Here is a 27966-nt window from a genome sequence, read left to right as displayed (position 1 = left end):
TGAGAGTTTCGAGTTAAGTTTTATTTGGGGCAAAATGAGGACTGCAGCCCAGGAGACAGCATCCCAGAGAGCTCTGAGAAACTGTTCCAAAGAGGCAGGGGGGAAGCTCAGTATATATACGGTTTTGGTGAAAGGGAAAAACATGCAATCAAGCACATATTGTTTACAGAAGGTTTCTGCTACTCTGGCGCAGGTTACTGCTAGTCATGAGGAGCAGACATCACCATGAAGGATTTTAGTGTTTTTCTAGATATGAAGAGATACAAGAATTGGGCTCATAAAGTTGGCTCCTGAAAATATCTATCTAAAGACCTGTTCTGCCACTTTTTCTCCAGAGAACGGAGTGCCTCATTTCAGCTCTCCACCCTGAACACCTTTCAGGGGGTGTTGAAAGTCAGCAGCTGCAGCAGCACATAATTTAATCCTTGTAGAGGTAGATGGCAAATGCCAATTGTGAGTGCCAAGTAATTGACATCACTATTTGCATCCCACCCACTTTAATCACTCTCTCCCATATTGTTCTAGAACTGCACTGTCCAACATGGTAGCCACTAGCCACTTGTTGCGCTTGAGCATTTGGAATATGCCTTATCCAAAATGAGACATACTATATGTGTAAAATACTAGATTTTGAAGACAATATAAAAAATGTAAATATCTCATTAATAATTTTTATATCGATCACGTTAAAATATTTTTACTTTATTGGGGTAAGTAAAAGTACTAACATCAATTGCAACTAATATCTTTATTCCTTTTGTAATGCAGCTGCTAGAGATTTTTAAATTACATGTGACTTGCATTATATTCCCACTGGACAGCACTATTCTAGAACATCTGGTACAGATAGGTGAAACTGTGAATTTTTTAAAAAAGTAGGTACATCACAGTCAGCAACACTGTTCACTGAGAAATTCAGCAATATTTTCAGAGGCTTCAGGTCCCCATTCTGCCAAAAACAAGGGGAAGAGAAACCTCAGACCAGCACAATGCCTAGTACATAGTGGACGCACAATACACATTTATCTCCTATTACAATGCTGAGGAAACAAACTCTAAATTCAGATGAGCCCTTGTTCACTCCCATTATTCCTCACGGCTCTCCTCATACATCATTTGCATGGGGATGGATAATTATGCTATGTGTGTCTTTTAAGGTTTTTGTAATACTTTACATGTCTCCCCACTGAAATGCCTGCTTCTTGTGAGTATGGATTCTATTTCTCCCTGCGTTTAAATGTCGAATGAGGCGTGATAATCTTTTTAAAGCACTCACCTCAGCAGCCATTTACTTATTCTAAAGCTATTACTTCAAATGCCTTGTTTGTGATTGCTTTCAGAGCACACAGTATTTTTCTGAGTATGCTTAAGGGTGGCAAGTCTCCCATCCATTGAGAAAAAGATAATTGTTCAAAATCGTGAAGGTTCATCTCAAGGGTGACAAATAACATGAACAAACTGAAGAAGGCTGCTTCTCTCAGGTGCTCACAAGTTCCAAATATCTTCTGAGCAACAGTGACATTCTTGGAATGCCTATGGTTGCCCAAGGCAACTTTAAGGGCCATTAACTTGGCTACCAATAAACTGGCTGGCATACTGAGAAAAGAATCTACAATTTTTTCCTAGTCATTTCATATTTCAAATCAAGTCGTAACTGGGGCCAAGAGCACATTTAATGAGACTGAGATGACCATTAACATTAAAGATTTCTAAAACACATTCCAGCCTTCCAAATTTTTGGAAATAAAACACCTTGATACACATAGCACTAAGGTGTATTTAGTAATACCCAAAATGATTTACAGAATTTACAATATCATCGTTAATCCTCCTCAGATTTGCCCTTCAACTTTTCCTTGGCAAACTACCCAAAACCAATGTTTATTCTAAGAAATAATACCTCATAAGTAATTACTCTAGGACTTGACATAAATATTTAAAAAAACAAATTAGGGGCCATGTTATGGCAGCAAGAGTAAGAGCACGATGAAAATAAGCTCTGGAATCAGAGATCTCACTTGGAAATATGCTGCCACTCATAATGTGACCTTGGGCAAGTTACCAAATGCCAGTATATGTCACATTTATAAAATAGGGTGATAATAATACACCTCAGAATCACTGAGGATTAACTTATGGTACTTAATAAAACACCTGACAGCAAGCAGAAAAAATTAGCTATTTTAATACAGCTATTAGTAATTCATTTGCGAGGTCTTAGATTTAAATATTGCCTGAATTCAAAGACCTCAAAGAAACCGGACCCTAGACCTCAAAGAAACCGGACCCTAGCTTTCATTTCCTGTTTTTTAAATGACTATTAAGAGTAGTTTATAATCCATTCTGATTTACCACATCCTCTGTTCTAGGTAATGGTCCTTTACACTAAACTTCCTTCAACATGATGCCTGTGTATTGGCTTACTTTGTTATCTAGAATGTGAACTATTCAGTGGTGTGCTTGAGTTTCAAAGAAAAGAATCATGAACGACACTAAAACTCTGGGAAAATCATGAGGCAAAGAAAAGTTGACCACATCAAAGGTCAACCAAAAGTTGACAATCCCGAGGAACTGTGTTCCTATGCCAATGATAGGGCTCTGTAGGCACTAGAGGAAATGAAACGATAATAAAATTCACCATCAGCTAAGTGAATATCAGTACCAAGGGAAAGTCACATCCAGGTATCAGAATGTGATGACCTTCTTAGAAACAAAAACTCTTAGTGGTTTAGGCCAGGGGTTCCCCTGATGATCTGAGGTGGAGCTGATGTAATGATGGAAATAAAGTGCACAATAAATGTAATGTGCTTGAATCATCCTGAAACCACCACCACCACCAGCCCTCCCCGGCCCATGGAAAAACTGTCTTCCACAAAACTGGTCCCTGGTCCCAAAAAGGTTGGGGACTGCTGGTTTAAGCAACATGTTTAAAAGGCTGGAAGTAGGGATGGAAGACAAAAGCTGTGTGAGGACACATGCACACCTAGACAAGTTTTGTATTTACAGAGGTCAAGCAAGGGAGTGGTCAGGGCAATGGTGAAAATACAAGAAACAGCAAAGATGCACCTACTTAAAATGTCATTTACATAAATCCTTCCAGGACTCTTATACAGGAATAGACTTTATTCTTTTATTTTACCACTGAAAGATTAAGCCATTAAATTACATGATACAGAATGGAAGTTCTATTCCATAAACCAGTACCTGCCCACACTCAGTGAGAGGAATCAAAATCAAGGTTGTGTTGCACTGTAATTCTACTTGATTCTAAAAACCACGTCTATCTGACACTGGTGTGAAGCAACAGAACCTTTATCAGATTCCCCCTTTAAAAGAAAAACCCAAGGAGAGATGATCAAGCACAAGTGATCACTTCATGCATTTTATTGATAGTCTATATTTTAAATCTGCAGTATGACATCTTACATAGGGAAAAAGCTTCTTCCTAAAAGATAACTATTAATAATCAAACCAGCTTTAATATGACTGACCTTTCAAGGTCTTGTTTTGCATTAAACAAGTTAAATTTTTAGCAGGTGTAAAGCACTGTACAAAAAAAAAAGGGGGGGGGAAACTGGGTACATTCTTAAAATTTAATACAGGGCTTCCCAACCAGGAGTCTGCTGGACAGATATTGGAGAAGGGTGTTATGCTCAGGTTTAAATTGAAAGAAAATCAGAAACCAGATAAAGCAAGCCAACCAAATTTACTTCACTTTGTACTTTCTGCTTTTTTGAAAGTCTCTCCCAAAGGTCAGGAAGCCCTGGTAGAACAATCACTTTAGTCTTTACAGAACATACATTTATGTGCTTCATGTTCAAAGACATAAAAGGCAGCCTTTGTTACTGTATCCCCTCCAAATCCCTTCAGGTTCTTATAGGCTTCAGAAAGCTTTCCAAAATTGCTGCCCAGTTCTTTATTTGAATCTAAGTAAACATCTATACCAAAGCAGCTCTTCCTGGGAGAAGATAAAACAGGCACAGAAACATAACCAGGCCAACTGCATACCTACTCAACTTGATACCTGATCACATGGCCCTACATCTTTAAAAGCAGCACCAGGGACAAATGGAGCTATCAAGAGGTAAAATCCAAACACTGAACAGTTAAAACACATTCAAATCACTCAATTAAAAGAATGTTAGCAGAGGGGCACTAAAAAGATTTAAGGCTGGGCAGCTAGTTCAGCCATACCTTGGTATTAAGATAAATCTGCAAGATGAGGAACTGATAAGAGGAACCCTGAAGTAACTAGGCACAGTGGTATGATGGGGTTCACTTTCACTGCATGTCTTTAAGATATACTCAATCTAAGGAACTATAAAAGCAGCTTGGGGGTCTTTAGTAAACAAATCCTAATCAAAAATAAGTATATCAGTGATTCTGAGTGTTGGAGGGTGTGCCTATTTTCTTCAAATTTGAATTAAAATAGCTATGTAGACATGAAAACAATCATAAAACTGATACAAACCGTTATTCCTTGAGAGCTCCAAGAGCTCAGTAACAGTTCAATTTTATACTGTATTTTAGATGCAAAATCAAGTTACTTAAATCAAGTAAGACTGCTTACCTGTTGGGAATATTAATATTTTAGAAATGTTCCAGTTAAGAACTCATTTCAGAATGCTAAAAATTGTAAAGGGCAGGTACGTAATCCATAGCAGTTTCTTAGTTGCTTATTAAAAATCTGATTTAAAAATAAATGAAATACTAGTTACTTGGACCTTGCACTTCAACTTTTCAAATGAAGCATGTTATAAGCTGATTTACACCTTCAAATGTTTTTTCAAAAGCGCACAATTAACTCAATGAATTACAACACATCGAATATTACACATACTGAAGAATTATACTAAGGGAAAAAAAAAACACAAACGCCTGACACTTTAACATGTGCCTCATCAATCTCTTGCATTACTAAGGTACAGAATACTTTAGAAAGTAGCAATCAGCACAGTCTTATAAGACAAGAATAAAAGTGCCCTGCAAATGTGGCTTCTATGTATTTAATATTGGTGATACATTTGACAGTGAAGCCACTAAGGTAAAACTTAAAAACTCAAATAAGGCAGATTACAAGTATTTTTCGTTCACAAAGAACAAAGAAACAGGGTGGAGTAAAGCAGGGAATAAAAATATCCTCCATCTTTAAAGTATCAACACCAACCACAAGGTGCCACTGTTTTCTAGCAAGCTGTAAAAATGGCCTTTCAAGAAGCATTCTGCAACATTCACCTCCCTATCATATGGGTATTTTGGGAAATGCTTAAAGTTATGGCTGATGCTTGACCCATTTCATGTCATGGACATCTGGGAAGCAGGTGATTAAATACAAAGTATATTAAGTGATAACCCTTCATAAATATAATTTGAGACACAGACATTAGGACAGAATACTTGGCACAGAAAGAGCATGTTTTCCCAGGGAAAAAAATTACTTGAGGTAACACTTATAGCTAAGTTTCCTAATCTTAAAGTTTGGATGAACTCCAACGATCATGTTTTTAGAGATTTTATATATGTATATGTATACGTATACACACACACACACATATATAAAATCCTGGTGGCTAAATATTTCCTGTCATTGTTAACTGTACAATTGATTACCTACACTCCAACACTAATGTGAACACTTTTCTCAATCCCCAGCTCCATTAACACCACTGAGGTATAACTAATGTGTTCTTTTCAGAGCAAATATTCCAAATTAACAATATGGCTCATCTTCTAGTGTTGCTACAGATAAAGCCTGCAAACTTTAAAGCTAACTTGTTCAATTTTGTTTTTAGTATTAATAAATCTCAATCATGTCAGCTGCTTGGAGTTAAACAACATAACACCTCAAACATTTCAGACTAGTAAGTGAACTTTAAAAAATAATCTGAAATATTCAAGGTAATTCAGTTTTTAGTACCTTTCCCTATGCATTGAACAATGTAATACCCAACACTGTTTTTTCTTGTTCCTATTACTGCATGAAGTTCAAACTAGGTCCTCAAGACAGAACCTTTCTGTGATAAAGAAAAAGTGCAAGGATACAAAATGAAATGTAAAATCTTTTGCAAGAAAATGCTCCCTCAAGAGAACAGGTGTTTGGATGCTGGTGGGAAAAAAGATTTTGTTCTCCATTGTATATCTGACACCTACAAATGACCTTGTCTTCAATGTCCATACTAGTAAGTACATATTGTTCATGGACTTTGCAAAAAAAAAAAAATCAAGTAGCAAATTCCACTAAAATATTTGTATCCATTCTACACAATCCAATGGAAATTAATGAGTGCTACTGAAAAAGGTTTCCACATGCACATGTTCAATATGTGCATTCTACTGAAGGCTAAAAACTTAAAATTCTATTTCCAGTGTTTATGAATAGCTTCAATATCTACATTCATAACCAGCATTCTGCATGAGTTACCCCTTACTTTAATACTTCACAAATGAGTAATAATACATCTTGGGAGGTTAAGAAGGTACCTGTTAATAGCTTTCTTTTATGCTTAGAATGTGATGCAGTTGTTTTTAAACTATTTAAAATGAACACCCCTTTGAGACATTTTATACCAAGAGGAAAATGGGTTTGTTTTTAGCCAATCAGGATTACCCTGCAGATCTGAAAACCATAGATTACACCTTTAGGAAAGGAGACAAGGAGGCTCACAAATGTAAAGGAATCCTGACTTTTACATGGACAATTTTTTTTAAAAAGATAAAATGTATTACATAAGCGCCATAAACAGTGAAATCTGCTTATATTAAAAAAAATAAGTGAAGCTTTGTTCGGACATTATTTCCTTGCAAGAGCAGTACATATCCTTAGTAAACAACTACCATATTTACAAGTTAATTTCCTTGATACTTAGGTAGGACTGAAAGCAGAGGAAAATATGAAAGAATGAGCTTTGAAATAATCTTTACAGCTGAGTTGATAACAGTTAAGGTAGCCAGATCATTTCTAAAGCAGACTTGTTTATTTTGTAGAGTATGTGACTAGGACCGGGCTTTGTTAAAGGCCAAGTATGTGTTTAATCCCTCTTTGGGTCCATTAGCTTTCCCCAGAAAAACAAAGACAGTCCTCCACAGTTAGACTAATTCTAACCCCAACCAGCCTTAAGAGAAAGTTGGCAAGAGTACTGGGGTTCTGCACAAATCTTACTAAGGAAACAACATAAAGTGCATATCCCATAGATTGTGAGTCAGCATTCTCATCTTCAAATATGGGCAGCACATTTAAAATCTGAATTTCAAATAACCCAACAGGCCTCACTTGCCACAAAGAATAAAAAACCCTTAATTCTTCACCTTGTTTTTAAATGTGAGATGTTAGGTCTGTGTTAGATAATAACGAAACATTAAACAAGTGTGCACTGGTACCTTGAATGACAAATCTCTAAAACAATGCAAATTTGATACTTTCCTATTAGTACACACATTTGTACCAACTTCAATTCTTACGCTAAAAGTGGTTTATAGTCTCTTTCCTCCATCTTTTGCTATGTTTCTTTTGGTTGGGTTTTTTTTTTTGAGGAGCAGACTTGTAAAAACATCAATGTAACTTGTGCTGGGGGTAGTAACTTGTTTTTCTTAAACCAAAGCTCTGCCAAATTTGCTTCATCTGCTCAAGTAGAATACTTTGTCAAGGATCTCACCATATGAAACCAGTTCACGTCTGTATGATTACTGTCTTCATGTAAAGTTAAGTTCTTTCAAGCAGTTTTCTTTACTCCTCCCATCTTTCACTTCCTGCCTAAATCCAAGTTAAAATAAACAATTTCCACTGATCTTTAATGCAGTTCAATTCTGCACTCTGTCCCTTCCTTTGCATGTCACAGTAGCTGTTCACATACATTAAATATCATAGATATGTTCTGCTCTTACATCTACACACTTACAAAAGCAGCTTTGTACTTTGTTTGGTGTGTTTTTTTACTATGTTGGCTCACAAAAAGCAGTTTTTTCATTTCTAAGCATGGTACTTTACAATTTTTAATGCATTAATACAACAGTGCATTGGAAAAGTACTGAGCCTCTACAAAATAGCTTTACATTTTTAAACAAATGAATGTGATTTTTTTCACTTACACAAGCATAGGCTTTTTTTTATATTTCCACAAGATAAATATCTCAATTAAACTATAAGCTCACTCTACAGTGTGCCACAGTGATGGGCTTAGGAGACAGTTATACACTTAGAAGATCCTAACCTTAGTGTTATTTACACTGACATGTCCAATATCACCTTATCTGAAAGGTGAACAACTGATATTCAGAATGTAGGTAAATTTGTGCCAACTAATAACTTGGAACAGTATAGCTTTAAGCAATCACTTAGGAAACATGTACTGTAACTTAGTCTAAACTGGGAATTTCCTTTGCCCCTCTTTCCTGTGGCATAGGAAACTTTAAAGATCAACATGAAACAGATAAGAGCCATTGCTAAGGCAGATCTTTTAAGATAACACAGGAGAAACTGACAAGTATATATGGTAAACCATCAGTAACAACAATTACTGATACTGAAATCAGATTTTTATGTCCTAAAACGTTGCTTTTTAAATATTTCCTTTTATTCTGGAACAGAAATTAGAGAAAGGACAATGATTTCATTCAGAAAGCAATGACTCAATTCAGGTTGCTACTTTACATTTAAGCACCACTCAAAAAGTGGACATAAAGCACATGATTCCTGTTTGCCCATCACTATACCAGCTACATAGCTGAGAGTTCAGATCTTAATCACACAACACTTTCTCTGTTACCAGAAGCTAAGACTGCTCTGCGACAAATAGGACAAGTAGAATTCTCAGATAACCAGCGATCGATGCAGTGGACATGGTACTCATGGGAACAAGGTAGTTTACGAAGTTTGTTGCCTTCTGTGTATTCTGTAATGCAAACACTACAGGTTTTTAATGCATCGTTTTCACCAAAACTTCTCATTGCCAAGTTGTCAATCTGTTCTTTGGTGAGTCCTCTAGGTTGGTCATCATCATCCTCATTTAAGAGGAAAAACTGAGCCAGACTAAGGAAGGGCAAAGAGCCACTTTCATCAAATGTTACGGGGGCCCTGTGTCGACCCTCTCGCCTGGCACCTGATGAGCCTGATGATGAGCTTCCTTCATTACTGCCTTCAAATACTTCTGAGCTAGTCTCTGAACTTTCACCACTGGAACTGGAACTAGGACTGGAACTGGAACTAGAACTGGAACTTGAACTGGAACTCGAACTGGAACTCGAACTGGAACCAGAACTGCTACCACCACCAGAACCCCCTCTTCCATTCCGTGACTCTGACCTTTCCATATTTCGACTCGAGACTGAGCCACTAGGCTCTGAATCACTATCACTGTACATAAAGTAGCTTAACTCACCAAAACCTGTCATTATCTGCCTTAACATGGTCTGAATGGCAACAGATGTAGTCTCACTTAAACCAGTATTTAAAATTCTACGAATTGGAATTCTGATGGTACTGACATAGGTTCTCACACCTGCTCGCTCAGAACGTGAAAACGTACGCCTAAAACCTCCACGTTCACTTTCATAAGTGACAGTGTTGTTTGGCGTCTGAGACCTTGACCGAGTTCTGCTAGCTATGCTATCTCTCTGCCGATATTCTCCAGGACGAACTCTTCTTACTTGAAGATCAAGGACTATGGTTGGAGGTCTCTGGCCTGATCCTGTAGATTCACCATTGCCAGTTGTATCTGAAGACCCAGCTCCTTGTGAGGAGTTTCTTGTTCCAGAAGCTGCAAAGAGACCTCTACTTAGCAAGTCAGGTCCACTTATTTGCTGTCTCAATGTCACATGGTGCCGGGTTCTAGAACTTCCCTCAGTCTCATTTACCAAAGGATGCTCAAAAGTCTGAGATGAGATACTATGATGAGATCTTCGTGGAATTTCACTCATTGGATGCAGAGGTGATCTACTTCTTTCAGCTCTTGCTCGGGTTCTCCGATGGTCTGGGCTCCTGCTTCTTGCCCTTCTCTGACCTCTGGTAGGTGGGGCTTCTCCTGTTAATGATTCAGTTGAATTTCGTTCTGATCTGGGTGGCCTTGCAGATGTTGACTCTGATCGAGGATTTTCTACTTGCCTTTGGCTGTTGTTATCCATACTGTCTCCACTAGAACGTCTTGCAGATGGCTCATTTTCATTTTCTGGATTTTGGCTCCCATTATTACGGTTAACATTGATCTCTAAACTGAATCTGAAATCACCACTGTTTGGATTAGTCCGGCTCACTGCTCTCCAAGATTGGTTTCCTCTTTGCCCACTTCTTGTCGTATTTCCAGTTTGTCTGACAGAGTTAAGCCAGTCTATTATAGAGTCACCATTAGACACATCATCTGAAGAGTCTCCACCTGTTTTTAAAAAAGGGAGGGGAGAAAGGGAGAAAAAGGAACTATTAAAATTAGGAAATCATATAAGAGTACTCAGAAACTTCGTATTAGAAAACAAGAACAAAGATTCTGAACACATTTCACATTTACAGATTTTTATAAACCATACTGCATTGATTTGCAAGTAAAAGCAGGTTTCCATTCCATTTTAAAAGAGCAAGATAATCGTAGAGAAATTTACAGAATTTTATTAAAAATGGAATTGGGAAGAAGTCTATTTTTAGCACTTCATCATATACGGAACCTAGCATATCACTGTGGACTGTCGGATGACATTTTTTCAGCCCACTGTCAAAACACTAATGTAATCAAGCAAGGTAAACACTAAGGTACAGGGCTAGCATTTTAGTTCAAATTACATTTTTGGTCAAATCTTCATTAGTCTACATTTCTTTAGGCTTTTTGACTTAAGTGCCTTGGATAATATGGGACATTTAAAAATACAAAACTGCTTTAGTCACTGCAAAAATATAAACAAGATTTACAAGTTTAAAAGTATTTGGATACTTCTTCATGTTACCAAGATTTTAAATGAACATGAAACTGGAGATCAGACCAAATAAATAGTCTGAACCTAGCACAGTACATACAATGGCACATTCAAGAACCTGTTACCGTAGCTTCTTATGTTAAATTCCCTATTCCACACTGAGGGAGAAACATCAGACCTGAGGTAAGAGCAAGATTTCTCAACAGTGGGACTATTTACATTTTGAGCCAGATAATTTTTTGTTGTAGGGGCTGTGCTGTGCATTTCAGGATGTTTAGCAGCATCCCTGACCTCCACCCGCTAGATGCCAATAGCAAAACCCCAGTCATGACAACTAAAAATGTCCCCAGACACTGCGAATGTCCCCTAGGGGGCAAAATTATACCCCATTGAGAACCACCAGTTTAGGGAATGCAATATGTCTTTCTGCTGGTGAGGAACCCATGTTTACAAGGAAGGAATAATTCAGCAGGTAGGGGGAAATTTCAATGGAGGTGGAAAATCAAGAAAAAACATCACTTAAAACTGGCCATTCCTCACTATGTCCCAATTAACTCAAAAAACCCAAAGGTGAAGCAGAAAAAAAAATGTTAACATTCTCACCAAATATCAAGAAAACAAGTTGTTTTTATGAGCAGTTACTTAGCACCAAATTAATTTGTGCCACAGCTAGATTATCTTTGGCTGACATTTATTGTTAGGAAGCTCCTTATCCATTCCATCCTCCACCCCTCCCCCCACCCCCAAGCAAGATTTACCTCTATTTTCATCTGAGTTTTGTGGTGGTGGACCCTCTTTAATTTGTTGTAGTCTTCTCAGCAACTCTTCCTCAGTACTTTCACCTAAAACAGTTTAAAGTGTGTGCCAAATTATAAATAAAAAACTGACTTATCCATCTGAGACGACAACCAAAGAGTAGGAACCTGGGTAAAATTCACCTATTTGAGAGCACAACAAATTTATATTTATTTACATTCATTTCCAGTTTACAAGATGCTTTTGCATACAATATCTCAATCTTTAAAACTGCAACTCTGGGAGGTAGATATCTGCATTTTAAAAACAAGGAAACTCAGACTGAGTGAGAGACCATGTGTTAATATATAGCAGGGTGAGAATGCCAACTTTGGCATTCTGACTCAAGTCTGGTACTGATGGCTCAAAAAGCACTCCCTCTCATAAGAGCCATGCTAACTAACACCTTACCTTTTAAAATTTAAGCAATCACTCAAAGGTTAATAGAATTAAATAGAAACAAGGAGGAAAGGAGATAACGAATTTTAACTAGAATCAAATGAGACCTAATCAGGCAAAATAACCAAACACAAAGTTCTGAATAATGGACTATCTTACCCAAGACTAGCTCTGGTTGATTATGATTGCGACATATACAGGCAATGAGAGATGAGAAAACAGAATAAGTCTGTCCTAAGAACTAAAGTTCCCATTAGCTCTTCCAGACTATTAATGTCTAGTAAGTTAAAGATAAATAACAAAAAGGCTGTTCAGCTCCACTCTCTTCAATTCACCTTGCTATAAATTCATAATATAATTCCTAACTAAAAAACCTGACATAGGATAATTCCAAATATGAGTGAACATAATCAGGTAGTAAGTACAACAGTGAATGTCATTCTATATCCCTTGTATTAAAATCATACTTCATAATGGCTAAAAAAACATTTTTTTAAAAACAGGTTTAAAAAAAAAAAGACCAGCAATTTACAAAAATAAATCCTTAAACTACACATTGCATACCTGGGGTGCCTAGCAAATTGTTATCCCTCATAAGCCTATAATCTTCTTCACTGAGGTTGTTTACAAATTGATAGAAAGCTTCTTCCCGATCCAATCGGTCCATCTGACTTCTGCGCTGTGCTGCAGACTGATCACCACTTCCTTTATCGTTAGAATCTGAGCTTTCCATCTTGATGAACAAGTGGAAAATTATCTAAAAGGAGAAAGGAGATCAATCTTGAAAACAGAAGTCAGTATGTATCCTATAGAGCAGTTTTAATTATGTGAAAATCCAGAATGCAGGTCAAGAAAAAACTCCTGAAAAGCAGTTATACTAGGAAAAGACTAGGTCAGGGGTTGGCCCATGGACCAAATTTAGCCCTGGTGCCTATTTTTTTCTCCTTGAGATCTAAGAATGATTTTTACACTTTTAATTGTTTTTTAAAGAGAATATTTTGTGATGTGTGAAAATTATATGAAATCCAAATTTCAGTGTTCATCAAGTTTTACTGTAATACAGCCATACACATTCATTTACATATTTTCTATGGCTGCTTTCATGCTATAATGGCAGAGTTGAGTAGTTGTGACAGAGACTGTATGTGGCACTCTCACTGTTTTGCACTGGCGATCTGTGCACTGTAAGTTGCAATGATGCAATTATAACTTGACAACATTTCAAGTGCTATGCTTATCACCACACTGTGACATTTTTTTAAGTTACCAATGCATACTCATCATATTAAATGAAGAGAAAGTGGACTTCAAATGTCACCCTTAAAGGCACACTTTAGTGTGGATTATTTTGTTATTAGATTAGATGGCAAAGATTATATTTATTATGACATAGCACTAAAACTGCTAAAATAATAAAATGTACATTAATACTATCAGACTAAAAATGTACATTAATATTATCAGACTAAGCACTTATCACAATATTCCCAATGCACAGGAAAACTATGGTCTGAAAAATTAGAAAATTTAAAACAAAATCTCATCACAAAATATTTCCTCACAAAAATAAAAAATGAGGCTTCAACCAGAGTAAGTTTCCAAGTGGCTCATTTGGTGGCTAAGCAAGGAAAGCAATTTATCGATGATGTGTTAAATTGTGTTTAACTGCAGAAGCTAAAGCAATGTGTCCACAGAAAATAAACTTAAGATTATTAGCCTTCTGATGAGAACAGTTGCTCAAAAAGTTGAGGATACTGGGATGTCAGTAATCAAGGGAGCAAATGATTTTGATTGGTTTTCCTTGGTTCTTGATGGTGACAAATGTAAATGACACTATTCAGTTGTTTATTCAAGGACTCAAGTGTTGATTATTTGAGGAGTCTTGAAGTAATTACAGAAGTAGCCTCATGAATAGTTTGTATGAAACAACTACAGGTGAAAGATGAGAAACTAATTTAGCACAACCTAAAGTGGAATCTGCTAAGATGTGTTATAACTGAAACGGTGGTTAAAAAAAAAAATGTGTAGAACAGAAAAAGACCTAGTTGGACAAATTTACAATGCCTGTGAAAATGTAAGGTGTTTAAAGTCTATGGTTATTCATTATATAGTAGTTATAGGTAGTTTGTAGAAAATATTTGAATCTATCAATATTATTGAACCAGTAGTATCAATGGTGAACTTCACTATTGTGGTAGTAAACATAAGTCAGTGCCATGAATTTTTGTCAGAAATAGAAGCTGAATATCCTGACTTTTGCTCTACCACTTGCTCATTTTGATGGCTTAGCACTGGTAAAGTTTTCATGTGATTTGTTGTACCCAGGTCCAAGACTGGATTTGTTTCTGAATGAAAGGAACTACTCTCAATTACTACTACCAAACAAGGAATGCCTTGGGAAAATTAGCTTTTTCTGAAGACTTCATAATGCTTCCGAATGAATTCAACCTAAAATTACAGTGCATATAATATGCAAAATTGATACTAAAGTCATTTCAACAATAACACTGGAATCACAATGTCAAGCTGCTTTATGCACTTCTTGTGCTATCAAAGAAATGAGAGCTCCATTACTATAGAAATCTGTAGCAGGTACATTTTCTGAGCACAAACTACAATTCCAGAAGTGTTTTTGGACCTCAATGCAAATACAAAGGAAATTTCCGTATTTCAAAATCCATTTAACTGTGTGACTGAGGAGCTTCCACCTAACCTTAGATTGAAAGGGATGACTTTGCAGTCTAATGACATGCTTGCTAAAAGGTTAAATGTGAAGAGAAGAATCTAATCAAAAATTCTACAAATACCTTCCAAGGGGTGAATATACTTCATTAAAATTATATGTTTGTGTATTGATTATACAGCAAGACCTACCTATATGTGTGAAAAGACATTTTCAAAGATGAAATATATAAAATCTCACTTCAAGTCAGAAAACACTAAATGAACATCTGCAAATGATTTTGATGATAAGGAATATGTTTAACCCAATTAAGCAAAATGTTACCCACCTCCAGTAAAATACCATTATTCTCATTAGTAGACCTGTATTACAAAACACTGTAGTCAATTATTATTACATTTTGAGTTTTATCAAGAAAAAGTTTGTGGAAATTTGGCTTCTTTTTATATAAATATGTAATATGCTCAATTTTGATAAGCAAAGTGAAAAAAATTTACTGTCTGCCCTTTTACAGGAAAAGTTCGCCAACCCCTGCTCTAGATAGTACATAAAACTAGTGAAAACCTCTTAATTGTCATTCACTACTTGTACAGCCTTAGGAAATTACTATATTGGCAGATTTCCACATACTCGTTAACCACTCTAGTGAAAAAACAATGGCAGTAAACAATCTAAAATAAGGGAAGACTCCAAACAAAAAAATTTCATTCTCTAATTCTTTTCCTTCCAACCCCAGATTAACCTTAAACTCACAGTGACAAAATAAAAGTTAATTTCATAAACATGAAAATCTGATTTGTGGAAAAAAGGTAATCTACGTTGGTACTAGGATTTAATCCCACACACAACACATGAAGTACCTGGATGTTTATAAGTCAACACTGGAGAAAAATAAAAACAAACTGTCTTTCAGATATAAAAAGCAAAGAAGCCTCTGTACCTGTTTGATGAATCTAAACAAATTTTAGCCTATACATGGGCACATCTAGCTCTCCATTGTTTTTCTTAGATCATTATTTTTAGAACTAGTCTATCATTGTTTAAACAAGATGAGTATGTCAAGGAAGGGGAAGGAGACCTCAATATTTTTGGAGTGTCCTAATCTCATAACTAAGATTCCTTAATTTTGGTAAGACTAAACTATATACATTTCTGAAAGATGCTGTTTTCATAATAACTTGAAACTTTAAGAAGACTAGATGTCAATAGCTTAAACAAAACACTAATAAAAGTTATATGGGCCAGGCAATGAAAATAACAAACAAAAGGAAGCCAAGATTTTCCATATGCACCTAAGTAACAACTTAGCATTGGTAATAGTACACAGCTAATTTTTTAAAATACAGAGAAGCATAAAGGAAAAAGTTTAGCTATAATTTCTCAAACCAAAGAAAACCATGTTTGGCTAATATTAAGCAGTTAATATTCTGAACACTAATAACATGAAAGCACAAAGTCCACTTGGGAAGAATCAGTAAATAGTTTGAAAATAATTCCTAAAAAAATACAACTCAGTAGGGTTGAAAGCCTTGAAAAATGTAAAGCTTTCAAAGAAGGCAAAAACATCTGATAAGTTCTGACATTTGAAGGACATGAACCAAAGATAACAGAAAACTCACATACCAAGGACTGTTACAAGAATGGCACAAAGTCTTAAGAATAGCACCAGGGAGGTTAAAGGCTACAAGGAACAGAAACTTTCAAAAGTATGGGAAAGGTTTTTAAAATGGCTTTAAAAAACAAAATTTGAAACAAGAATGGGGTCTTGTACTAAGCATGTGGGGGAGTTGGTATATTATTAGAAAATGGGTAGGTAGAGGCACTCAACTTCTATTTTATTCAACAAGGAGAATCATCATTCAAGAGAGAATCAAGAGCCAAAACTGTAAAATTTCCAATGATAACCTTTGAGAAATCAAAGAGAACAGGACAGATGCTAGATGATGTAATCTTCAAAGAAAGTGATGTCTATAAGCCATAGCACTGCAAAATCTGACAAGAAACCTAGGGGGACATTCTGCAATAAACTATCACTTATACTGCAAACACGTAGAAGAAATATGTTCACCAGAAGTGGAATTCACTGCCAAATTAATCTCATTTGCTTTACATAGTTTTCTTTCACATATAACCTGCTTTACAAGATTCTCACATTAAAATCACCTGGGCAGCTTTCTCTGGTGCCAACCAGATAGTGATATTTTAAAAACTCCATAGGTAATTCCATTGTGCAGTCAGGGTTGTCTTTGATAGGGACATGAGGATACTACTGCTGACTAGTCTGGCTTGGTTTCTGAACAGACTCTGAAAAAGGTTTTGCATCCTATTGTTATGGAGAAATGTGGACTAGATCAGTGCTTCTCAAACTTCAGCATACAAACAAATCACCTGGAAATCTTGTAAAAATACAGTAGGTTGGGGGTGAGGCCCAAGAGCGTGCATTTTAAATAAGTGATGCTGATGCTGCTGATCCTAGAATCAGTGTGAGTAACAAGGAGCTTGATGACAATACAATTTAACAGATTCACAGTTGCTAAATACCACTCTCAAAGATTATGGAGCACTGTTGACCTGCAAACAGCCCTGTCTTTAGCATTTTTAAAAGAACCATGTCAAAGACACGCTAACCAAATCTGCAAACAACTCAAAGCTGGGAGTTAGTAATGAAGACGTATATGATAAAAAATATTCTGAATTCTCAGTGGGCTGTGACGATGAGCTGAAATCAACAAAAATGATGGTAAATGTGCTACCTTAAACACTTTAAGGGTTATCAAGCTGAAGTAATCCACAGTAACAGTATAGAATAGGGGAAAATAAACCTGTCTTGGCCAGTTCACAAGAAGACCTGAAGTTTTTAGTTAACAAAAGCTCAATAAAAAGCCTGTTTGACCTGGCTGCTAGGAAACCTGAAAGTCACATGTTGCTTTCCTAGGCCACAGTGTTCAGATAAAAGTAGGTAAGAGTGCCAATGCAACTTGCTGTTCAGACCATATGTGGAGTATTCGAAACATTTTAAATACCTCAAAAGGACACTGACAAACACAAGAAAGTGTCTAGAGTGACCAAGATGGTGAGAAGCCAGGGAATACCATAAAAGAAATGGTTGAATTACTTGGAGATGTCTAGCCTGAAGACAAGACTAAACATGGACATGATTACCATCTTCAAATATTTGGAGTTATAACAAGAAAGAGAGCAGAACCATAGGGTCAAACTAGGGCCAAGAGTTGAAGAAATATGGAAGCAGATAATTCTGTCTTTTAATAGCCTAACAAACAAGACTGCCTAAAAGTGGAGATGCAACCAATCTCTTGAAGCAAGCTACTACCAATCTCTGGCAATATTCAAGCTGACGCTAGATATTAGGCGGGAGTTTGAACAGACTGATTTCAAAAGACCCTTTGGACTAAAGTGTCATTAAGGATGGATAGTCCCTTGGTTTTCTATTCTGGGCCTAGGGTCACAGGATACAAGTCACATATTCCCAGTGACATAATTTTGTTATAACAATTTCTTGATAAGACCAATCCACTTATATTGCCCCATCCCCTCCCTCCAACATACCTTGTGCTTTATTACCTTCACACTTCTACTAATGCTATTCCTTCAGCCCCCGCTTCGTCTCTCCCTGTCACTCACCCCTCAAGGTTCAATGAAATCTTACCACCTAAGAAGCTATTACTGACTATCTCAGCGAGCAATTTTTTCATCTTTGCACACAGCATTTGTCTGGGCCACTAGTGTCATTTCCTGCCTTACATGGTATTTTATATTTTTGAAATACTAATTTTATTAATATCTCATTTACCCAACATAAAAATATCATTTCAACATGTTATCAATATAAAAATTAGTGGGATGCTTTATATTCTTTTTTAAATTTCTAAGTCTCATAAATCTGGTGTGTATTTTACACTTACAGCACATCTCAAAGTTGGATGCTAAATTTTCAATAAAGCGAAAAGAAGTCCTAACGAAACAACAAAGTTGTGTTTAATGGAAAAATTTTACACTGCTTCCATTTATTTAGCTTAATCAAAATTAAAGAAATTTAAAAGTTCAGTTCCAGTTAATCAGTGACATTTCAAGTGTCCAGTAGCCACATGTGCTTAGAGGTTACCATATTGGACAGTGCAACTTTAAAGAATTTGTTTGTAAGATAGAGAAACCCCATATATGGAAAGAGCTTTAACATGTTCTCAATATATTGTTTATGCTCTATAAACCCACCATTTATGCATCCCCTTTATATTTTTCAAAAATAAAATAATAATGGTGAATACAAAAACACATGTGATAGATAATTCTTTCCTACGCTCACCAATCTTGAAGTTCACTCTTGACTTTCTAGAATTTTTACATTTCGTACATGGAAACGAGTCAAAAAAAAAAAATCATACCTCTATTCAAAACCCTCCCAACACTGATTTTAGACTGTTAAATCCTAAATAGCTCCTGCCTGATGAGTTTAGAGGTTGGTTTATTCTATTCAAGAGGGATTTTTATTTTGGTTTAATTTTATTTTTTAATTCAAAATTTTAACCATGAGACACTTACAAAGCAACATGTGAACAAATTCAAATTACTATTACTTCCATAATAACATGCTGCTCTCCTTTCCCCCTGCTTACACCAGAGAAAATAAAAGGAAAATATTTTCCCCACATGGCATCCCTGCAATACACTCACTTATTACAAAATTGCAACCAAACCGGCAAGGCTTCATTAAACAGAACACAATGTTTTTGCTAAGGTATAAGTTTCCATTTAAAATGTCATTTGTTTCTTGTAGTTGATTAGGGCACAGGGAGAGAAAAAGCTGATCTGTTTCCCTACTTTTGACCAAAGCCTTCATTCTTTCTGCTTTATTCTGGATTTCCCCTAGGCTGGGATTGAAGGTCAAGAGATTCCAGCACTGGCAAGACATCTCTACCCTCTATGGACATTTAAGGGGTGAGTTACAGCTGTAACACTTGCCAAGGTCCCCTGGACCAGAAGTAATTATCAATACATTTTCAAAGAAAAAGAAATCCTGAACGTAAGCAATGCCCTCAAATGCCTTATAAAATCACCCTACTAACATACACCCAATGAACCTAGTCTCATTTTAAGCAGTCCCTTCACTACCTAAGTGGTATAAAAATGAAAAAATGTAATAATTCTAAACCACAAGTTCAGTTCAGCCCCTGGTAGATGTAATGTCACTATTGTTTGGTAAATGAAAACGAACATTTTAAAGATTAAAGCATGCCAAAGATGTCAGGAAACTGCAGCCCAAATGATCAAATACAGGTCTCTCTCCATTTTGGTGTGAAAAGATCAGTGAAGAAATATGTTAATAAAATGAGTCTCTAGATTCTACTCTGTCGTGAACAACATTGTGGTACATTTCCAGTTTAACTTCCATAAGAGAAAAAAAGAATCTCCACACCCCCCTGGGCTCCTTCTATCATCATAAAAGATTTTAACTCTTTTTATTTAGTTACCTTATACTCAATTATAATATTCATGTGCACAAGTGAGAAATTTTGGATTGAGTATACAGTTAGCATCAGCCATTTTTAAACTTAAATATTTCTAGGGAAAGCTAATCAATAAAACAATTTAAGAGAAAAAATGTGTAATTGTTCTTAAATCACTTAGGTCTCTTCCTAGTTATAAGCAATACCTACCACCCTGTTCATAAAGCCCTTTCACCTATATTTCATTTAAGCCTTACAACAATCCTATGAAGTAGGAATCACCAACTCTATTTTACAGATAAGAAACAGAAGCACAGAGAGAGGAAGTGATTTACCAAAGGCCATGTGGCTATTAAGTGGAAAGAGCCAGTAATTAAATCCAGGTCTCCTGATTCCAAATCCAGTCAACTTTTCATTAAATGGACAACTGCCTTCCAGTGTGTTCCAAGACTATATACTTTAAAAAATACATTCCTTCAATCCCAATAGGCATGTCCAACATATTCAACCTCACTATGAGCTTTTTAGACCATGTTCATTTCTGGTATGAAAACTTCCAAAATCACAAAACACCTTTTATAAGTGGTCTGAAGCCAGCAGGGCTTATTTTTTTTTAAAAAAGGTCAACTTTTAGTATTTTTGTTTTAAATACAGTTGCCCCTCAGATGAATAGCATACTTTATTAACCTTATTTCTTTCAGAGTACTGTGTGCCAATACATCCAAATCCATTCCTGGAAAACAAGCAGCCAAATTAGAAAATTTGCTCAGTCATTTCAAAAACTACTTATTTGGTCAACAAATGTATGACTGTGTCAGGTAAATTTAATTCCGGGGAGGAAAAGCCAGAAAGAAAACCAAACCTGAGATTTATTCTGTAATTACAGAGTTTAAAGCAGATTTTATTCACGTTAAGAATTTTAAAGCATTTTTAGTGATATCCAATTCTCCTATAGTCATTATCATATATTAATACAAATTATGTAGATTACTATGTTTCTGACTACTGCTAAAAGTATTTCATTTAATTCTCCTAATCCACTTAACACAAATCTTTAAAAAATGTAATTTTGTTATGCTGTTAGGGCAAAAAGTCACTTAAAACATACTGTTCAGTACTAATGGGTCAGGAGACCTGGTGCTAAGTATAAGCACACACATACTATATTTAATGAACATACTGCATCAATTAAGAAGATTTAAGGCAGTAAAATATATGGTTAACAAAACAGCAGACTTAAAAATCTGAATTCTGAAATTCAAAGCCTTGTGTGAATATCAATTTTAAAATAAGCCACATCTATTAAGTCTGGAAGAAATAACCTGTTTTTAAAAATGGAAAGGTATGGGTGGGAGGGAGGAATCAAGGTAACCTATTATCAACCAACTACTAAAGTATTATATCTTGAGCATTGTCACCTTTTGGATATGTTCATACAAGCTCCAAAACTCAATAGTGTTCTAAAGCACAGCATACCAATTTAAAAAAATCATAGGTATCAGCATAAAAATGTGTCACACTAATAAGAGAAGGGCAAGCATTATTCTGTTTGCAACAGAGCTTCTTAAGAATCTCATAGAGGGCTTCCCTGGTAGCACAGTGGTTAAGAATCTGCCTGCCAATGCAGGTGACATGGGTTCGATCCCTGGGCCAGGAAGATCCCATGTGCCACGGAGCAACTAAGCCCTTGTGCCACAACTACTGAAGCCTGTGCAGCCTAGAGCCCATGCTACACAACAAGAGCCACCGAAATGAGAAGCCTGCGTACCACAACTAAGAGTAGACCCCGCTCGCCACAACTAGAAAAAGCCCGTGCACAGTAACGAAGACCCAACACAGTCAATAAATAAAAATAAAATAAATTTTAAAAAAAAGAACCTCATAGAGATGAGAATTAATGACATGCAAACCTTGTGAATAAAGATGTCAGCTCAATAATACCACCACCAAAATGAAAAATACTTAATATAGTTAAAAACAAAAAAAAGTCGAATCACAACGAACTGCTGAATTTGAGGTCATGATATAAAATACCATCATATATGTAGTTATATACAAAAGTGTTGGGAATTCTCCCTATATAGAATGTTTAATTAAAATTTTATGGCATTTGTAAGAGAAATCAAAGGTTGATTACCAGATAGCTTTTTTATTCTGTGAGTAGCAGGGTGGAATTCAGCTCTGTGACAATGGAAACAGAGGATACTAGGTTCTAGTCTTGGCTGTAACATTAACTATGTAAATTCGGCCAATTTATTTAACCTTTTGTGTCTCAGGATCTCCATCAATATTACAGTACTGGATTAAGCTATCTACAAGATACATTTCCAATCCTATGAATCTGTGATTAAGATATAACCTGTGTCATATTACAATATTAAGTCAGAAATATAAAGCGTAAGAAACACATGAATAACTAGGATGTAAGGTTAGAAGCTGTGCTTTTCTCACTGCTATTTAATTCATACACTTCTGTTTTTATGACTATCTTATTTTTTTAAAGAAACAGAAAGCATTCCTCTTTAAAAAACAGGGCAGGGTTTATGTTTCACTGTCTTTACTTACTGCAGGTACCTTTTACCACCCACACAATTTGTTGATCATTTCCATTACTGGCCTATCAGAGGATGCTACTATGGCCTCCGCCACTGCTGATACTACTATAGCAATATGAGATTATAAAATATCTGCATGGCAATGTTAGCTTAGCCTCATTTATAGTCTTCTATCTTTACCACTTGAAAAGGACAGAAGAAAAAAAAGGACTTAGCATGTGTCTAATCTCTTGGCAGTAAGTCTGCAACTCACGAACAATTCTGACTACAACAACCCTCTAAAAACAGTTAAATCAAAAGAATATTAAGAACGTCAACAAATGAAAGGATGGAGACCAAGCCAAATGATGCCAATTCACAGGATCAAGTTAGTTAAAAAAAGGAACCCATTATAATGACATTTCAATTCACTCAAGTACTTTAGCCAGTGAATTTAATCTTTGATTACCCAGTTCATGCTCTTTTATTACCAAGCTACGCCACTAAATTAGAATTTGGTCTTATCCACAGTAACTCAATTCGGACTTCTCATTATTCTCAAGAAGTCAAAAAATGACTCAAAAATCCAAAAGGTTCACGTGTTTATTTTTTTTAAAGTTATTAATGTAAAAGTCACTGATTACTGGCAATTTTGGTGTTAACTGGTAAAGTACTATTTTTTAAGACAAGTTTTCCACCAAAAATGAACTGAGTGAGGTCAATTTTTAAAATTAAAATCACCTAACCAAAAAAGAAAATATTATCTGCGCAAATGACTGCTATATTGTTTGAGGAAAACAATTTTTGTTATAGAACCAAACATACTGACAACTGTGATTCCTGAATCAGTGCTCCTACACAGAAATAATGACAAAAGTGACCATATATCCCCGGTTTGTCCAGAAGAGTAGCAGTCTACAACTGTTCTCCTGTATTAATTATTAATATAGCCCTCTTTCACGCTTAAAAGTGCCCCAGTTTGGATAAATTATATGGACACCTTAGATGAAATTGACACTAATGGGAACTCTGGCCAATAAAAAATGAAAATTTTAATTAAGAGATATTCTTTCTTCATACAGTCAAGTGAAGAGCAAGAGGAAAGAGACCACTTTTCATTCCAGAAAAAAACTGAAAACACTCAACACAAATATCTCCTCTCCCCCACAGAAAGTATCATGTTCATCACCATACAAATGCTGTAATAGCAGCTCAACCTGTAGTTGTGAAATTATTGCAAGAGGTCCACAAATCTATATACAAACCATGCACTGTCTACAGGTATTTGTCTCCCACACATGTAGGTGATTTTATGACTAATGAAATTAAAACCCTGGGTTGAAGCACTAAAATACAAGAATATCTACAGCAAAAATATCAAGTATGTATCTCAAGAGCAAAACCACAGCTTCATAAATATATTCCCAAATTGTTAAAGATTGTCAAGATTTTTACATCTAAAATGAACTGCTTGATTATCTGGAAAACTTCCATATTCAAGGTTGAGAAAAAAATAATAAAGGAAAAAATAGACACAAGTATTATAGCTTTCTTACACTGTGTATCAAAATGTCTAAGGATCATGTAAACTGGATACTTTTTGAAATCAATGGGCCATAAGGTTTTGGATATGTCTGTGTTATACAGAAACATTAAGGAATTAGACTTACAAAAGAAAAATGTCCCAATTCTGGGTAGTGGCCCAAAATTCTAGCACCTGATTGGTCTGGGTTTGACAGAGGCCTTCTCATTTTCTAATTTGTTATCCACTCTATAATAAATCAAGGAAACAGGAGATTGACCTGCTTTATTTTGCAATCCGCTAGAGCTATAGGAAAAGTAATACACACACTGTAATTCCATAAATGCAGACGTCCCATTTGATCTACTTTATTATTTAAGGCCTCACTACATGTTCACTAACTTGAAAGAATATATCCAACCAGCCTAACACTTCTAGATATCACTTCATCATTAAACTATTTCTTAAAGCCATTTCTGATTTTAAATTAAGTTTCCCAAATTATATCACAAGCAGTTAACAGCTGAAGCAGGAACCTTGACAGACCAGAAAAGAGGGTAATTGCTAAATAAGTCTCACCTGCTTCACAAAGCAAATTTCCTTTACGTTAACAAACGTTTTTGATGCAATATAACCTATGGATTTAAAAAATTACAACCTTTCATTTTCTTTGCATTTCTGATCTCATTAGACAGCAATTAAGTCTAAAGACATAAAAGTTTAGTGACTTTGCCATTGGACAGACCTGGGTTAAAATGGGGGCTCTACCACTTACTGGTTATGTAATTGAGGACAAATTACCTAGTCTCTCTTCTGAGTCTCAGTTACCTCTGTAAAATAGGTAACATTCTCATGAAGCTTCGTTTAAGGATTACAAAATCATGCATGTGAAGCACAGGACCTAACACATAAGTATTCAATACAAATTAGTTATGAATTTAGGCTAACTACCCATTGCAGTTTGCCTGGGACAATCCAGGTTTGTACCTGTTGTCCAGGTATAATTATTAATAATGTCACTTTTGCTCTTAAAAGCGTTCTGGCTAGGGCAATAAATTATGTGTGGCCACCTTAACAATGATGATGAAAGGAGATAATACAAATTAAGAGTACTATATATTAATTATGACTTTTTGGACCTTGAAGGAAAAAATCAAATGTCACACAAAATAATATGAGATTATATTCCTGTAATATAGTCTACTGATAGTTCATTTTGTTATTAAATAAACATTTAAACATTATTTATTTATATCCATCCTATTTCAACAGTGATTTCAGGCAGTAAATTTCTATTTTGTTCTTTCTGTTCCACACAGGTACTGGTAAACTTCAATGTTTTAAAAGAAGAAAATTGACAGATATAGCACTGATGAGCTTCCAGCTATTCAGGAACACTACTCTTTGAACTCCCAGTGAAAAACACCCATTCTGATCATGAAAAATGCCCAACATCAGCTAACATATATCAAATAAGCCCCTCCAATTACAGGGCCTGCAAAACAGAATAAATAGTTTTAAACATGCATTCTACACACAAATCATCAGGAGACGCAACAAAAAATAAATTACCTGACTGTTATGACATAGTATTGTAATACAATAAACTGGATTTTAGCTTTCTTCACTCTCTGCTCTAGAAAAAAAAAGAATCCATTATTCTTCCTCTTTTATAAGATAGGCATTTTCTTTGAAACAGACACATCCTAAAAAAATACACATCCTATATATTTTAGATACATACACACGCACACGCGCACCCCCCCCATAACCCAATCTACTATTAGGACATTTGGGGAGACTGAGAAGGTCAGAGGGAACCAGCAATCTTATGTTAGATATAAGATAGCCTTTAAAAGCTGAGAGTGAATCTATCTTTTAATATAAAGTTACTTAAAATAGGTATTTTCTCATCAGACCAGTAATCATTTTCAGATACTCACAGTTACTTTCAAAAACTTACTTTGCACGTTACACTAGCCTAAGGCAGGAACTCAAGTATGAAAGATCATCAGGACAACTTAGGCTAAAGAAAAACATTTTTTCAGTAAGAGAAGAGTATCTTAAAATCAAATTTAAAAATATTTACATTGGTCTTCCTGGGTACTTTATTTTTGCAACTTTGAAAATTGATTTTGGGGGAGCAGTAACTGTACCTGCCTGCTCTCAAGTCATCCAGGACGGACAAAATGTACCTAATGGGGTGATGAGTATTCTGTCTTTAATAGGGAGAATCAAAAAAAAATAATTAGTAGTAGTATGTCTATGTCCTCCTCCCTTCAATTATCCAAAGCCACTGCGGTTAATTCTAATTCAGGAAATGAGGACTCCTTATTTCCAGCAAAAAATTATTGTGGGGCCTTGCAAATAGTGGATGACAACCTGATATAAATGCTTCCTCTTGCCCCCCAACGAAAGAATGACCTAAATAACAAGCCTGCTAGTCCTCAGAATCCCGGACTAACCTGTGGAATAAGTATGGTGAAACTGTCTAGGGAAGGAACGTGGCTGTCTCCTCCATCTTGAAATTAATCAGCATAAGGGAAAAAGGGACCGAGTATTCAGGAAGCAGAAGCCCAACCGGTTAATACTAGTTACTAAAGCTATGGCGTACGTGGCAGGTACCGCCCGCAAAAGCCAAGACCCTTAGGCATTTTTTTTCAGGGGGGAGGGGTTGAGTTGTTCACGGATTGAACGGAAATTAACTTCAAAATCATTTGGCCCAATTCCCACCCTCACCCAGGGAAAAACAACAAACACGCAACAGCTTTTCCCTCCCTTTTGGGGGGATCCTTGCAGTGATATCTGGCAAAGGATATGCCAGGGTTATTCGAGCAAGGGAGTAAACCACATTTGCCTCAGATCCTCAGGAAAGATGTCATCGTGGCCCCAGGGGGCGCCTAATTGATAGTGCCCTTCGGAAAGGCTCAAAACGGGGTTTTGTAAATCCTGGGAAACATAAAGGCCCAAGAGTTCTCAGCATCTAACTTAGAGCAGCCTGATTTTTCCCCCATTTCCTAAACCCAAGCCCGTCATGTAAAAGGGAGGGGGGGGAGGAGGAGGCGAGGAAAGTCTCCAGAGAACCGAGGAGAGAAAAACCTGAGACGATCAAAGATTCTCACGCAGGAAGCCAACACTCGAAAATCGCCTCCCCCAAATTATTAAGGTTCTGGAGGGCCCAGCTGCAGTTCGAGCGGCCACGGAGAGGAAGTACTACCCACCTCCTTCCCCTTCTTCAAAGAGCCTCTCGACTATACACCCAACTAAAATGGCAGCAGCGACTACGCCACGGAGCCCCCCGCAGCAACCGGCGCCTGGGGTCCGGAGGCGGCGCTGAGCCTCCGCCACGATGCGCCACTCAGACCATTTTGAGAGAACGCGGCAGCCACAGCTCCGCTGTCTTCCTCTCTCTCCATCCATTTCTGAGAGGATTCCCAAGGCTTCACTTACTCGGTTTTAGTGTCGGGATCCGACTCGGTCGGTTCGGCCGCCGCCGCCGCCGCCGCCGCCGCCGCCGCCGGGGCTCCTGCGCGCCTCCCCTGCCGCCGCTCTCAAGCCCGCCTCCAATGAGTCGCTGGTTGAGACCCGCCTCTAGCCCAGCGCCTGCTCGGAGACGTTGCTCAAGCAGCCATTATCTTCCCCATTGTTACCAAGCAGCGACAGGAAACGCCTGCC

General features: G+C 36.5%; 1 protein-coding gene across 5 annotated transcripts; it reads right to left on the bottom strand.

The window, feature by feature from the left end:
• Positions 1–15: 15 nt before the first annotated feature.
• Positions 16–27927, bottom strand: RLIM (ring finger protein, LIM domain interacting). Of its 5 annotated transcripts, XM_057717905.1 has the most exons (6): positions 27742–27927; positions 26255–26317; positions 25864–25927; positions 12652–12844; positions 11652–11735; positions 16–10364 (listed from the first exon to the last, which is right to left on the bottom strand). In XM_057717905.1, the coding sequence occupies exons 4-6, from the start codon at positions 12818–12820 to the stop codon at positions 8740–8742; spliced, it is 1878 nt and encodes a 625-aa protein (XP_057573888.1). In that variant the 5' UTR covers positions 12821–12844; positions 25864–25927; positions 26255–26317; positions 27742–27927; the 3' UTR covers positions 16–8739. The 5 variants fall into 5 exon arrangements, with proteins under 5 accessions (XP_057573888.1, XP_057573889.1, XP_057573887.1 ...); XM_057717906.1 differs by lacking the exon at positions 25864–25927; XM_057717904.1 differs by lacking the exon at positions 26255–26317.
• Between the last annotated feature and the right edge of the window lie 39 nt (positions 27928–27966).

Source organism: Hippopotamus amphibius, chromosome X (assembly GCF_030028045.1).
Source record: "Hippopotamus amphibius kiboko isolate mHipAmp2 chromosome X, mHipAmp2.hap2, whole genome shotgun sequence".
Taxonomy (NCBI): Eukaryota; Metazoa; Chordata; class Mammalia; order Artiodactyla; family Hippopotamidae; genus Hippopotamus; species Hippopotamus amphibius.
This window is presented reverse-complemented; position numbering and strand designations above follow the sequence as displayed.

What these genes read in the sequence shown, in the direction of transcription:
- RLIM (XM_057717905.1), bottom strand. Translation starts at nt 12,820, where the DNA reads ATGGAAAGCTCAGATTCTAACGATAAAGGAAGTGGTGATCAGTCTGCA. An exon ending in CAATTTGCTAGGCACCCCAG is followed by an intron (nt 11,736 to 12,651) that starts GTATGCAATGTG and finishes AAACTGTTTTAG; the next exon opens with GTGAAAGTACTGAGGAAGAG. An exon ending in AAACTCAGATGAAAATAGAG is followed by an intron (nt 10,365 to 11,651) that starts GTAAATCTTGCT and finishes TTTTAAAAACAG; the next exon opens with GTGGAGACTCTTCAGATGAT.